We start from the raw sequence: 15,769 nt of genomic DNA, 5'->3' as shown, positions 1-15,769 counted from the left end.
TATTTGTATATACATATATATAAACTTCAATTGTAACCAAGATAACATAAAAAAAACCATATCTCTTTTTATTCATATTCATACGACATGGTTTCCACAAGCAGACAACACTGCTTCAGTGTATATTACCAATGTCATTCCAACTGATCGGGCGAAGCTTATGTTTTAATTTGCATAATGACAGTCTATTTGAAAATGTGTGTGATAAGGATGATTGCCGTTATAATTATACAATTTACAAATTAAGCTGCACAATTAACGAGCTGTTCCCATAATGCTATTGTTTATTTGTTTTGTACTAGGCTTACTATTGTGGTTTACAGATTATATTATGCTTTATGTGCTTGGATGAAGAACGGAATAGAACATAATAGGCTTTTGTCTTCTTCTTTTTTTTTTTTTTTTTTTTTTTTTTTTTTTTTTAAAGTTTCCATTTATCCTTAATTGAAATTTTGTAACTTTATTGAGAGAATCATATGGAGTTCGATTGCATTGATTGAAAAGTTTTCGGGCCCCTTTTTCCTTTGATGTAAGTTTCATAGTTTATGATTGTGAATAATTCTTTAGCATTTATTAAAAAAGTAATGAATAACGAAAAAAAAATTAAGCCGGAAACATTTTTTTAAGTGATTTCAAATGAAATTTGAATTTAAATAAGAATTTTGTATTACACGTTTGTTATTAGTTGCTTTTGTGATAAAGATTATTACACAATGTTGACTGCTGTATTTGTGATATTTTTACCTATTTTGTCTGTTTGTTTTGTTTATGTAGTGGAAAAAAGTAAAATCACAAAAATACTGAAGTAAGAGGAAAATCAGTTTGGAAGTCTATAATCACATGGCAAAATCAAATAACAAAACGCATCAAAACGGAATGGACAAGAACTGTCATATTCCTGACATGATTAAATGTAGAAAATGGTGGATTAAATCTGGTTTTATAGAGCTAACCCTCTCACTTTGATGACAGTCTCATCAAATTCCGTTATAGTTACATTGATGCTTTAACTAAACAGACACAATAAATAAATAGTCGAAATATGGGTACATCAGTCATCATTGTATAGCAATTTTAAAAGGAACAATTTAACAGAACACAAAAACATCAATCTAATTTGCTGCAATTTTTTGAACGTAAGAGGTTTAGCTAGCTGTAAAACCAGGTTCAATCCACAATTTTCTACATAAGAAAATTAATTATTTTTCTACATAAGAAAATTATCTATTTTTCTATATAAATAAATGCCTGTACCAAGGCAGGTATATGGCAGTGTCATCTACACATCAGTTTGAGCTTTTGATTTATCAATTTGATTTGGGAATTTCCGATTTGATTTTTCCTTGGAGTTCAGTATTTTGTGATTTTACTTTTTGGCCAACAGAAACTCATTTATGAACCAACATTCTTTCAATACCACAACCACTTATCCAAACAATTTATTCATATAATTTAATAGACTTTTACTACTATGACTTTTTTTTTTATCTATAATAAATAAAAAATACAACTGAATGAAAAAGTCATTTAATAGCAGGCATATACACCAACATTGTTTTTGTTCAATGACTCTATAGCATTGTATAGGTTGAATAATGCAGTAACATTTATCTACATATATTTTTTGTTGTTGATTTATGATATGTCCTTGGTCTTAACTATTAAGTTTACAAAAAGTTACAAAAAGTAATGTACTGAAGCTAATTTCAAAACAAATTTTAAATATTTGAACGCAGATGAACTGAAAACATAATTTCATCTCTCTAAAGTAAATTACCAAAAAAATCAAAAGTTCATTTTTAATGAATAATGTTTATTTTCAAGGCGGATATGAATCTTACATAATAAAAATATTAAGTCAAACTTCAATTAAATGTAAACGAGTTTTTTTTTTTTTTTTTGCATATAGCATTTTAAGTTAACAAGCTCATAAAAGTACACCAATCTGTTAAGTTATTGAATTCATAATAGTTATTAAATAATGAAAAGTTAACTTGTATTTTGCAAGATACATTAAGAACATTCTGGTTAGGCCGAATAGTATAAGTTAAACGTATTTATCTACAGCCTGTTAACATGTTGTAGTGAGCTCGTACCCCCACACGTTGTAGGTGCATCCGACTCCGATCATAAATGACTAGCATCACTACTTTTCCCAACTAAGATCAGTTTAGTCTGACTTCTATCAACAATTAAAACTGGCAACCAAGTTATAAATAATAGTGCTCTATATAGCGTTAAATAGTGAGCAATTAATTAGTCTGTGAAATGTATTTTAAATTGCCAATTCAAGGTTCTTTCTTCTTTTGTTCTTCGGTTTTTTTTCTCATACTGTTCTTCAATATGCTCATCATAATTCTTTATTATACAGTGAAACCTGACTAAACCGAACCCTTTCGGGACTTGAGATTTCGTTCGGTTTTGGCAGGTATTCGGTTTCATCAGGTTCACAATGCATAAATGTGATATGATTGGTTTTCAAAACAAGTTTGGATTAGACAGGTTTCCGGTTTATTCAGGGTTCGGTTTAATCAGGTTTCACTGTATATACTACAGCATCACATTGTTTTTTTTTTTATTTACTTATTTTACCTATATGTCTTTATGGTTTATTTTGGTAGTCATTTATTCCGCGCACTCTTTCCAGACATACTTGAATACATTTTTATTATGCTTTTTTTTTTAATTTCACAGTGAAATTAGCAAGCAATTTTTTGTTAAATTTATATTCATATCATGAACATCATAATGTGTGATATGCGTTCTAAATAAGAGGAGGGTAAATTTTAGAAATACAAAGAAACGGTATATAAGCTAAAAGAAGGGTGAAAGATACCAGAGGAACAGTCAAACTCATAAATCGAAAATAAACTGACAACGTCATGGCTAACAATGAAAAAGACAAACAGACAAATAATAGTACACAAGACGCAACATAGAAAACTAAAGACTGGGCAACATGAACCCCACGAAAACTCGGCGTGATATCAGATGCTCCGGAAGGGTAAGCAGATCCTGCTCCACATAACCAAGACGAGTTTAGCCAATTAGTTTTTTTTACTTAATAATACCATAATCGTCATGTACGATGCAGGAAGATGTCACTCTTCCGGAGAACTTCATATCAATAATGTTGTATACGAAGTTGCAAATGATCATACTTATCCCAGGCGTAGATTACCTTAGCCGTATTTAGCACAACTGTTTGAAATTTTGGGTCGTCAATGCTCTTCAATTTTATAATTGTTTAGCTTTTTAATTATTTTGATCTAAGCGTCACTGATGAGTCATATGTGGAAGAAAGCTATTAAGTGGGTGTTTGCAATGTGGACAAAAAAGACATAACTAATGCCAAATAAAATAGATGAATAGACAAAACTACAGTCCACAAAACACTACTTAGAAAAACTATAATGGAAGAATATTTACATCAGTTAAATAGCTAATGTTCTGGATTTTATGCAAAACAACATGACTAATTATAATACAGTGAAACCTGATTAAACCGAACCCTGAATAACCGGAAACCTGTCTAATCCAAACTTGTTTTGAAAACCAATCATATCACATTTATGCATTGTGAACCTGATGAAACCGAATACCTGCCAAAACCGAACAAAATCTCAAGTCCCGAAAGGGTTCGGTTTAGTCAGGTTTCACTGTATGTGGTTTTCTGAAACACTCAATCACACCGCAAATAGTAAATAAATTTTCTACTTGAAGATCTCGTGCAACATATCATGAAACTTTGATTTTCTTTTTATGTTAAACGCAAACCATGAGCTTATACAGTTATGTCGATTGGCTGATGGTTTTAAAAATTGAAAAGACAGGCACAAAGTAACAAAGAGACATTTAAACTGTTAAGTCGAAATAAACTGACAACAACATGCATGGCTCAAAATAAAATAGACAAACAGACAAATTACAGTACAAAAAAAATAACATATAAAACTAAAGATAACCCAAACCCCACCAAAAACTTGGAGTGATCTTAGTTGCTCCCTGAGGGAAAGCAGATATAACTCCAGGTGTTGCACCTGTCATGTTTCTTTCGGTAGGCAGGAGGATTGGCATGCCACAAACCAGGTTCAACCCACCATTGTTTTCTTAAGATGTCCTGTACCAAGTCAGGAAAATGACCATTGTTATATTATTGTTTGTTTCTGTTTTCTGTGTTTGTTTTATTTTATTGTTGTGTTTCTGTTGTGTCGTAGTTCTCCTCTTATAATTGATGCGTTTCCCTCAGCTTTAGTTCGTAACCCGGATTTGTTTTTCTCTCAACCGATTAATGAATTTCAAAGAGCGGTATACTACTGTTGCCTTTATTAATACCACCATTGACCATAGTCTTTTCAAATTTATTTTAAATTGAGCAGAAATTATCTTTGTTCCAAATAAAGAAATATTTGGTAATGTCATTTGGCTATGTCATTCCACAATATGAAAATATTGAAACATCAAAGCAAACTTTCTGTTGTAAAATAAAAACACGTTATAATCAAACACAGCTAGGTCAAGTCACAATTAATATCGGCGGATGCAATCTTTATATATTGTCTCAAAGCTATAAAATCGAAAGTGCAGAGAAAAAAGGATATAGAACAAACGAAACGGAGTACATTAATATTCACGTAATAAGAAACCTGGCCATAAGGTCATAACACTACTTTTTGTACTCATACTAAAAAATCAACCAATCAAAATGCTGGATTGCATGTTTCGAGCATGATGTTTGTGCTGCGAGCACTGAGCAAAGTTGTATGACTTCAACCCCAGTGATAAACAAAATCGTCCTGTTAAACAATGTCTGTTTAATATTTTGTTTCATATTTTATTAAAAACATAAAAGACATAAACTTTAAATATGTTCTAAGACTACATGTATGTTACATTGAATAATATTGAAAGAGGTGATGACTGAGTAATTTTCAAAATAGTTTTCATTTCCGGCTAAGCTTTATGTCCATGTTGTTTCCTCTTCTGTTATCTTGCATATCTGTAAAATAGACAAATATTTTTAAGTATATGATTTCAAGTTAGGAATATCATAGTTGTTACCCATTCGTTTGATGTGTTTTTGCTTTTGATATTGTCATTTGATTAGGGACTTTCCGTTTTCAATTTTTCTAGGAGTTCAGCATTTTTGTGATTATTTTTTATACTACTAATATACACATTATGCATATATTATTTATTTTTGGGATGGAACACGACTTCTGATAGGCTGAAAGTGTTTTAGTCTATAAAGCACATAAACATAATTTTGTTATGTGGCCTTGACGTCATCAGCATGTATTCATCTTTTACTTCTTCAAAATAGAATCAAATTTTGAATGACTGTTTTGTTCTGTCTATTCAAAGTACCATTACAATTAAAGTTTAGCGAGTTATTTGAAAGTGTACACCACATGTTTGTTGTTATTTCTTCATAGACAGATAAATAATAAAACAGTCATTCCTTAAACATAAGGCATTTAAGGGATTGATTCGAATACAGATTATGTGTCCACGTTTTGCTAACCACGATCTGGCAACGTGCAGATTTAATTTGTGTCCTTGAAATGTTATGCCAAACAATGAAGTTTCAGCCGGTATTTTTTTTTATTAATGAGTGCATTATGACGACAAATCCAAGGATCCCGAATGACTTTTTTAAAAGTTCTTCGAAGGAACAAAGAGATAAAAAAATAGTTCGTTTATCACCTTATCTATTGACCATGGAATGAAAGTGGCAAGACAGACATATACAATAAAACCTGTATAAACCGAATCCTGCAGAAACCGAAAACATGTGTAAACCAAACATGTTCTTAAGCACCGTCATATTAAATTGTATGCATTGAGAACCTGATAAAACCGAACATCAGTTAAAACCGAACAAAATTTTAAGTCCCGAAGAGGTTCGGTTTCAACAGGATTCACTGTAGAATCGTCATCCCTTAAAATCTACGTTTGTTAAAATTTTATTTCAAATAAAACATACCTTGTACCTGTATTACGATTACACATACCTTCACATTTCCCCCTCTTTAGAGGACTGTGTATCCTTTTTGTTCATTAATCTCCTCAGAAGTCGTTTCAAATCTGGATCGAACATATGTTATATACAGTTAAATATTGTTCATGATGAAATACACATATTAATCAACATCGAACTTAAACTGAACATCATTTCCTGATAAGGTCTTAACATATAGCAAAGTTCTATTAATGTTTGTGTGAACAATATCCATGAACGTATTCTAAGTGTCTTAGTTACATAGATTTTTTTTATTTTGTATCACATGCTTTCGTTTTAGAAGTATCGGTAAAAGTGATTTACACTGATTTGCATTGTTATCTACTTTTAAAAGTTGTATCCTTGTAAGAGTTGTCTCCTTTTTCAGAGGTATCTTCCTGTAATATCTTGTCTCTTTAGTAGTTATTTAATTTTTAGAGTTATCTCACCTTAATTGTTATCTACATTTAAGAGTCATCTCTCATTACAAATGATCTTATTTTAAGAGTTATTCCCCTTCACCTATGTCTAATTCCTTAAACAATGAAACTACCAACTATGTGTTTAACAACATCAATGAAACTGAACATCAAATTCTACAAACATGTGAATAGTTATCTCCCTTTAAGATTTATACCTCTGTACTAAAGAGTAGTGTCCCTTTATCAATGTCTACCCCCTTTAACAGTAGAGATACATAGTTTTAGGATTAAAAACACAAGTATAGCAAACAATAATCTTTGTCTTATATCTACAAAACTATAAACAGTTATCTCCCCTATAAAGTTATTTCTTTTGACAAATGTCTAGCCCTTTAACAAATAAGATACATACTTAATGGATCACAACAACACGTATACCAACCATCTACCCAGATTACAAGATAAAATTGAGAATGGAAATGGGAAATGTGTCAAATTGACAACAACCCGACCATAGAGCAGACAACAGCCGAAAGCCACCATTGGGTCTTCAATATAGCGAGAAACTTCTGCACCCGGAGGCGTCCTTTAGCTGCCCCCTAAACAAACATGCATACTAGTCAGTGATAATGGACTTCATACTAAACTCCAAAGAATATGTATAACAATGTACCTAGGAAGACATACTGTCCTTGAGTTGTGTAAATTTTAGACAAACACTTCTCAAGTACATTACGTATTTTTACAACACAGCCTCGTTTTGATACATACTTATTGGATTACAACTACACGTATAACAGCCATCTGGTCCTGTCTTATATCCGTATGTACAAAACTGGGAACAGTTTTCGGGGTGTGGTTTGCAGACTGAAGTAAAAAAAAAAAATATAACAGTCATGTTAACTTAAAAGTGTATTTTGTGATTTAAAAAACAACAACAATTAATTGCGCACAGCTTATTGAGAGAGTGTAGAAACAACGAAACAAGTGTATCTTATCAACTGTAAATTTAGAAAATAATGAATATATTTAGCATTGCGATTTAATTGAATAAAAGTGCGAAATAAAATTATTCAACTGCTGGAAATGATGCATACAAAAAGGTATTCCAATCTAAAGTGCGAAATTTGTTTTGGTGACACCAACTACACTACAACCTATAGTGACTAATCTGTTTTGGCGACACAAACTGAAATTATTCGGCTAATGGATAAATATGTAAAGTGCATATACCGCATTTTGTGCACGTAGACATACAAAAATATGATAGAAAATATCTGATTACATTCAACATCAATATAACATTCATTTGTAAGCTGGTGAGTTATCTCCCTTGTAACATACGGGTATCTGAGTCTCTCTTGTTGTCAGAGCAAAATAGAAAAGGACAGAGAACCAGTTTAAATATTGAACATGTCGAAAAATGACATAGAAATGGTTAAGTAAAAAGATGACACTTACGACAAAAAATGTTTCCCATTTTTGGCATTTAACAAGAATTGTACACTGAAAATGATAACCATGAAATAATTTGCTACTAATGTAAATACTTACGGCATATATCACCACATTTTTGGGTTTGACAACAATGCTGATTTTGTGGACACTGCTCGTTGGTACAGTGGTTTACATGTGCACAAGTGAGGTACGACTCTTGTATTCCACATTGACCGGCCTCTAGAATGCAAAATATTTTCATATCACTCACAGTTGTTGTTCATTTGTATTTTATGTGTTTTGTCATTTGATTTTGCCATGTGATTAGGGACTTTCTGATTGAACATTCCTCGGAGTTGAGTATTTTGTAATTTTACTGTTCACGCAAACGTTTCAATGGTTTACATACACATCTTTAACGTTAGATACTGTAAACCAATTTATTTTCGCGGATATTTTATTCCACGTTTCCCTCTTTCAAGCTCGTATCATGGGGATTAAAGTTCGCGCTTTTCTCATTTTCTTGACGTATTTGAATGAGGAGAGATCCAAGTTTTACTTTATTGCGACGATTTATCTTTGCGTTATTTTCAACTCGCGAAATTCGCGAAAAATAAATCGCTCGCGAAAGTTAATTGGTTTACAATATGCAATACAATACTATGAAATCTATTGTTTTGCCAAATCTGCTGTACACGATACATGACGTATAATAATATAAAGTAACTCACTATGGTCATCCAGCATTAAGTCGTATTATCGATCCTATATATATGGAAGTGTTTAACGACCTTGACTGGCTTTTCAGATCCTATAAAAGTATGTTCTCTTTTATATCAAGTTATCTCCCTCGTATTAACCAATCAAAATCTAGAATTTTGACACGAGGTATAATAATATAAAGTAACTCACCACGATCATCCATCAACAAGTCGTATAATCGATCTTGTAAAAGTATGTTCTCTTTTATATCATCAGGAAGTGGGTCGTTTTCGTCATCGCCATATACCTTAAATAATAATACTTTATTCAAAAAGCAAGTACAGCTGATAGGATATGTATACAATTTTTGACAAATTAATTATACATGCACCATATAACATATACAGACATATAATAATAAAATGGTAATTGTATTTTAACACATTTAATTACTCTTATACAGTACAATTTTAAGTATAACTCAGAGCATAAAATTCATAAAATTGTTAAAAGTTAGCAACGTAGTTTCTCAGCTAATTTTAAGTTTTAACCAATATTGTTTAGTTTGTTAATCATGTTAACATTTTGTACATACATGTATAACACTAGTATACATTTATGAGTACAGGGATGTCTCCAAAAATATTGTTAGATAATTTTTCCCTAATGTCAGCATATTTATTACATTTCAATAAAAATTGAAATTCGTCTTCATTGGAACTTGTATTACAATAAATACTTTAGATGAACATGATAAGAAAGTATACAGAAACATACAAAATGGAAAGTCTTTATGTCTGACTAGGTACATGCATGTCATAATGTAGAACATGATAAATTTAATCTGGGTATGTAGCTAGCTAGTACTCCACTTGTTTCTGCTAATAAAACAGAGAATGAAAATAACGAATGTGTATCGAGACAACACTGTTAAAAAACAAATGAAAGCCCAAAATGGGTCTTCAACACAGCCATTATGTTCCGCAATCGGACTTCAGCTGGCCCCTTAACACAGATGTGTACTAGTTCAGTGAAAAGATACGTCATACTAAACTCCTAAACATAAAAATGAACTAAACGTAAAAAAAACCATACAGTACTATCAAAGGTCAGAGACTCCTGATTCGGACCAGGTGCAACAATGCAGCAGCGTTTACCACGTTAAGTGAGATCTCAACCCTATATCTCTAGCTAATGATCTCAACCCTATCCCTATATCTCTAGCTAATGATCTCAACCCTATCCCTATATCTCTAGCTAATGATCTCAACCCTATCCCTATATCTCTAGCTAATGATCAATCAACAAATACACAGCAATACGCAGAGTAAAACTTGGTTTAAAAAGCATATTATCAAAAATCGTCTTATTTTCAAAGAACTCCATTTAGCCGTCATTAGAAGCTTCCGTTTCGCCAAACAATTCTGTCATTGATGCGTTTGAAGATTAGTTTTCAGTTCATTTTAAGGTAGATAGGGTGTCTTCCTCCATCTTGGATTTTGAAATACCAGAAAACGAAGTCTATATTTTTGAGAAAATGTGCAAATTTTGAGATAAGTAGGTAATTCATGTGTAAGATTTATCATTATAATATAGAAAATGCAATGTTTTATCATATTTATGGTTGTATTTTACCATTAACTTAATACTTTTGTTTGATTTTTTTTTCCAACTTTGCCAAATAAGGGGAGATAACTCAAATGTTTCGCCCGACAATTCCTTCATTAATGCGTTTGAAGATTAGTTTTCAGTTCATTTTAATTATCTTTCCTTAACTGAAAGCTTCCAACTCAAACATAAAACAAATCTCATTTATGTTTATAAATCAAATTCATATTCCTTTTTGTTGCCAAAAAAAAAGCAAACTTACTCTTAACATATATGTTAAGTTGAAAAATTTAGAATGACTTTTTGAAAAAAACTTAAGTTTTGCAAAACAGCTAGATGTGTGAATTTGTAAGTTCTGTATGAAATCTAAGTACATTCTGTATGAAATCTAAATGGCTTGGCCTAGGATCTATGAAAATTAGAATAAAACAGGCTGATTAAAATGAACATTCATTTTAGAGATCATTTAAGAATTGAATGCTTTTTTTTGTAACTACATTGGGGTGTAAAAGCGTTGACCGAAGTACATTTTGTATGAAGCGCGCTTCATACTAAAAATGTGCGCACGGTCAACGCTTTGACAACCATATGAAGTTACAAAAAGAAGCATTCAATACTTATAATTGAATTTTATAATTGTTTTATTTAATTCACCTATGCACTTTATTGTGGGACAACGTGTTATAATGAATGAAAAGTTTTATTGAGTGATGCAATTGCTATAGGAATAACACGTGATGTGCCGTTAGACAATCAGAATAAAGTATTATGATGAAACATACATCTAATGTAATTATTTATGCGTAAATCTTTTTGGTAAACCTCAATAATCAAGCATGATACCTATTGAATTAAGTGTAAGTCTTTAAAAAAATCAGACAATTAAGCAGAATGTCAAAACCTGGCCAAAAACAAAAAACGCCGGCCTAACTACTGTACTTGTATTTGTTTTCGCGGGTACTTATGTTCGCGAATTGTGTTTTTCAAACACGTTCGCGGGTATTTATTTTCGCGGTTCTATAATTATTGCCTTTCAGTTAAAAGATTTGATTCAGATTCGCGTGTATTTATCTTCGCGATAATAAACCAACCGCGAAATTCGTGAAAATAAGTACAATTACAGTATCTTTTTTTAAATGTAATTATTATCCTTAGTTGTACCTGGTAGGTCTTTTTCTTCCTCGTGAATGGAACTTTGAGAAATCTCTAAATGACTGTTGTTTAGAATAAAAGCAAATTAATCCTATGAAAAATAAAAATGAATTATGAATGGTCACTTACCTGAATGACCAGCACTAAAACTGACAAAATGAATGCGAGGCGAAACATGACTGCTATAGGTATGATCAGGGCAAGTACAGGGAATTCTTTTTTATACTAGGTCGATTGACCCTTACCTTAACCCTTGACCCTAATTGACATGTCAAAGTCTTAACAACAAAACTAGCACGCTAATCTCAACATAGATATTCGAAAACTGATATGAAAGAATAATTGCTTTGTCAATTATGTATTTTACCCATTATTAACAGTACCGTGATTTGATCAGAAATGTTAAATTACTAGATTTGATTACGAAGATATATTGTTTAATGTTGACAAAAAGAAATAACGCTTATACAAGAATCCTTTGACTACTTTTGTTAAACTCAAATGTTTTAAACCACGGGCTACTATCCAAGGTCGGTGTGTTTTGGCTTTAATTGTAAAGAAAGTTTAGGACTTATGTCCCTTTGATATGTTTTATACTACTGTAGATTCATTATTATTCGTTGGATACCAATTTTCGTTGCTTTCTTGGGTACAGGTGAACCACGAAATTAAATGTTCAACGAATATCAAATTTCTTATAGGCTTATATGCAGAATCGTCAAAACCACGAATTTAAATATCTACGAACATGCAAGTTTTTCGTAATCCACGAAAATTGGTACCCACGAAAATAAATGAATCCACAGTATATAAGATGTGGGAGTTTTGTCGGAAAATACGCGATGAACTAACATTAAATTATGATAACGTTGTACGTTGTAGCCATACTGCTGTAGTAAATGACGTTATTGTGTAGATTTTATTACAATCACAACAATTAGACGTATTTTGTGTCATGTGTACTATTGTTTGTCTGTTTGTCTTTTTCATTTTTAGCCATGGCGTTGTCAGTTTGGTTTAGATTTATGAGTTTGACTGTCCCTTTAGTATCTTTCGTCCCCCTTTTGTAATCATAACGTATTTATTGAGGGTCCACAACAGGTTTATCAAAATTATTGATCTCATCATCAATTGAAAGAATGTAGCAAACAGTAAATAAAACCTACCATTGCATTTTTAAAATTAAAAAATGATAGAAAAGGATGATGCAATACGTAAATTAAAAAAAAAAGAGACAGACATTGCAAAAAAAAAACCCAGGAGCGAAAGAAAAATTAGAATTTAAAAGTCTTAATTCTTATTGTAAAGAAAGTTTAGAATGCATGTCTTTATGGTAATTTTTTTTATATTAACTTGTTTTAAATCATTTTTAGGGTTATGAAAATATTCTTCTCGTTAGCAAATGAAGGAATGTACAACAGAGTAATAAAAAACAAATCAATTCGTTTGTAGAATTTAAAAAAAATAGAAACGGAGAATGCAAAACTAAGATTAAAACACAGGCATAGCAAAAGATTTAACTGAGAGAAAAGATAACCAGGTCAGTGTGTTCTGGCTTTATAATTAACATTGTCATTAAAGCGGGATGTTTGGCATGCCACAACCCAACATTGTTTTTCTTAAAATGCCCTGTACCAAGTCAGCAAAATTACATTTGTTATATTATAGTTCGTTTATGTGTGTGTTTCATTTTAATGTTGTGTTTCTGTTGTGTCGTAGTTCACTTATATTTGATACGTTTTCCTCAGTTTTAGTTTGCAATCTGGATTTGTTTTCTCCTGGTCGATTTATGAATTTCGAACAGCAGTATACTACTGTTGCCTTTATTTAATAGAAAAAAAGAATAAGCGCATTAATATTAACTTTTTTTGCATAAGTTATGTGTGGGTTTATAAAAACAATCGATCACGACAGCAATTGAAAGAATTGTACAAAAAGGAATTAAAACTAAACAATAAATTTAAAAGATAGAAAGGGCAATGCAAAACTAAGATGGACAAAGACAGACATTACAAACGAAAAACCAAAAGAAAAGATTACGAGATCGGCAAATTTTAAGAATGGTTAGAACTAATGTCTTTATGTATATTTCATGCAAACAAATTCTGAAAAAAATGTGGGGGTTTATCAAAATAATAAATCTCAACAGGAGTTGTAAGAAATGTCACACAGTAATTTAAAACATACCAAACCTTTTTAATATTTTTTTTAAGACAGCAAAGGAAAATACAAAACAAGGAGAAACAAAGGCCGACATTTTTAATGTTTTTCCCATTTTCATTATGTTATCATGCCCACATAATTTGACAGTAAATATTGCAGTCTTTAAATTGAAGTGACATAAACATGATAAAGATCACACGCCGTCACTAAATACTGAACATACAATGAAAAGAATATTTACTAAATTTTAAAAAGAGTTTAACAGGGTTTACATGATAAAAAGATTGATGAACTTTTTAAAATCTGAATAAATATTGAACCGGTATCATTTACATTGTCAAATAAATGATCCCGGTTTCTTTTTTTTGTTAATATCTTTCTATTTTTCAGTATTGTTTGTTTGCTTAACTTTATTTCTTTATTTATTACTGCGGATTATAATGTTTGTGTATGTGTACGAAATCAGTACAAACGGTCATGCAAGTTTTAAGCAAAAAAGTATTCAGAAGAAATATGGAATTGAAAAGTAAAGAGAAAAAAAGGGGGAAGTACATTTTTGTTATCCATAAACCCTGACAAAATCAAACGTAAATAAACGAATAATTTAATTTTGGATGTTACATGTCTTCTGATTGGCTGACGTTATTTTGTTATCAGCCCATAGACATAATTTATTCATGTGACTGTGACGTCATCAACGTTTTTTCATTATCTTTCATGGTTTTCTACGGTTTAAAATGGAATTTAGAATTAAATTATAAGAAATGACTGTAATATTTTTTCTGTCTATTCGAAATAACATAAAAAATGTGGTGCACACTGTTAAATAACTCGCTACGCACGTTATTCAGTGTTATATTTCTGACTTGGTACAGCTATATTCCGAAATCAAGAGTGGGTTCTTTATTTGTCCTTATGTAGTCTTTTGGAGACGAAACGCGCGTCTGGCGCAAATATAAAAATTGAATCCTGGTATCTGTGATGAGTTTATTTAAACCTGCTTACATAGCTAGTTTACAAAATATAGCTAGCAAAACTAGTAATTGTGGTTTTCCAGGATAATTGATCGTACGGTTTCACAACTCTGTTTTTGTTAAGTAACAGAATTGGTGTGCAACAAAGAAATTTAAAAAAAATGAAAACAAAATGTTTTTTTTAAATTTCTAAATCAAAAAATTTGAGAGTATTATGCACATTAAAATAAAACAGTAATGTGTTTTCAAGTCATGTCAAATTTAACTCTTTTTATATTATGTAAGAAAAGCTTTTATATTCAATTTTTACTTTCATTCAATATTGATATTAGATAGAAATTTGACGTATGCACACCTAATGTTGTTGATAGTAAATGACCAAGGGGTAGATTGTTAAGGTTGATATTTCAAGCGATTTTAAACATGTTAAAGTCATGTCAACTTTGACTCATTTCTAATTATGAAAAGCATTTACATTGAATTTCTTTCTATCATTTAGTATATATAAGATCAAGGTTTGCCATATGAACACTAAATGTTATGCAAATAACCAATGCAAAGGGTGCATTTATTAGGTAGACATTTCCAATGTAATTAAATTTGATGTTATTCAATGCAAATTGACAAGGAAAAAAATTACCAATGAAGAGTAACAAACAGATATCTTCTTCACTATATACATTGGTGATCTTGAAAATCTTATAAACCTAACCCCGCCTCCTTTCCCAAAACGAAGGTGATCTTGAAAATCTAATAATCTACCCCTCTTTCTAAACGAAAGAAGAAGAAAATAAAAGAAGAAAATTATAATATGAGGTTTCATGGCAGGTAAACTGGTAAACGTATACGGGAAACTGCCGAAGAAATTAGGCGTACGGGAAGAACCATTTTCAATTGCAGTAAATTTCTTGAAGAATCGGATAAGATAAAATAAGTTAAGCTAATGTGTTATGCTAAACAAATTCGTCTTCTTTGATTTATCTAAATTAAAGGATCACATAATTTTTATGTGCAAAATTAAATTAAAGAAAGAAATGTTTGTCCTTTAAAGACATGTTTGTCGAACAGGCTTTAGTTTGTCCTACAATAAGAACTTTTTAAATTTGAAATAAGTATGTTTAAAGGAATCAATAGATCGTCCTTCAAACTTATCTATGCGCTTCAATAATATACATGTATTCAATTCTCACTCGTCACGAGGAAAACGTCACCCTCAGCATGTGCGGTGTTCCTTATATCCGTCTTGTTTCCGGTGATTGAAATTAATTTAGGGACTTAGCTATGCAAATTTACTGTACGTATAAAGCAAC

The 15,769-nt window shown here is 31.1% G+C and overlaps 1 protein-coding gene across 1 annotated transcript; it reads right to left on the bottom strand.

The window, feature by feature from the left end:
* Nucleotides 1-4,813: 4,813 nt before the first annotated feature.
* Nucleotides 4,814-11,567, bottom strand: LOC139495236 (uncharacterized). The gene is made up of 6 exons (XM_071283482.1): nucleotides 11,452-11,567; nucleotides 8,773-8,869; nucleotides 7,978-8,100; nucleotides 7,195-7,290; nucleotides 6,015-6,087; nucleotides 4,814-4,999 (listed from the first exon to the last, which is right to left on the bottom strand). The coding sequence occupies exons 1-5, from the start codon at nucleotides 11,497-11,499 to the stop codon at nucleotides 6,017-6,019; spliced, it is 435 nt and encodes a 144-aa protein (XP_071139583.1). The 5' UTR covers nucleotides 11,500-11,567; the 3' UTR covers nucleotides 4,814-4,999; nucleotides 6,015-6,016.
* Nucleotides 11,568-15,769: the final 4,202 nt, after the last annotated feature.

This window comes from Mytilus edulis, chromosome 11, assembly GCF_963676685.1.
Source record: "Mytilus edulis chromosome 11, xbMytEdul2.2, whole genome shotgun sequence".
Lineage (NCBI taxonomy): Eukaryota > Metazoa > Mollusca > Bivalvia > Mytilida > Mytilidae > Mytilus > Mytilus edulis.
Note: the sequence above shows the minus strand (reverse complement) of the source record. Positions and strands in the feature narration are given on the sequence as shown.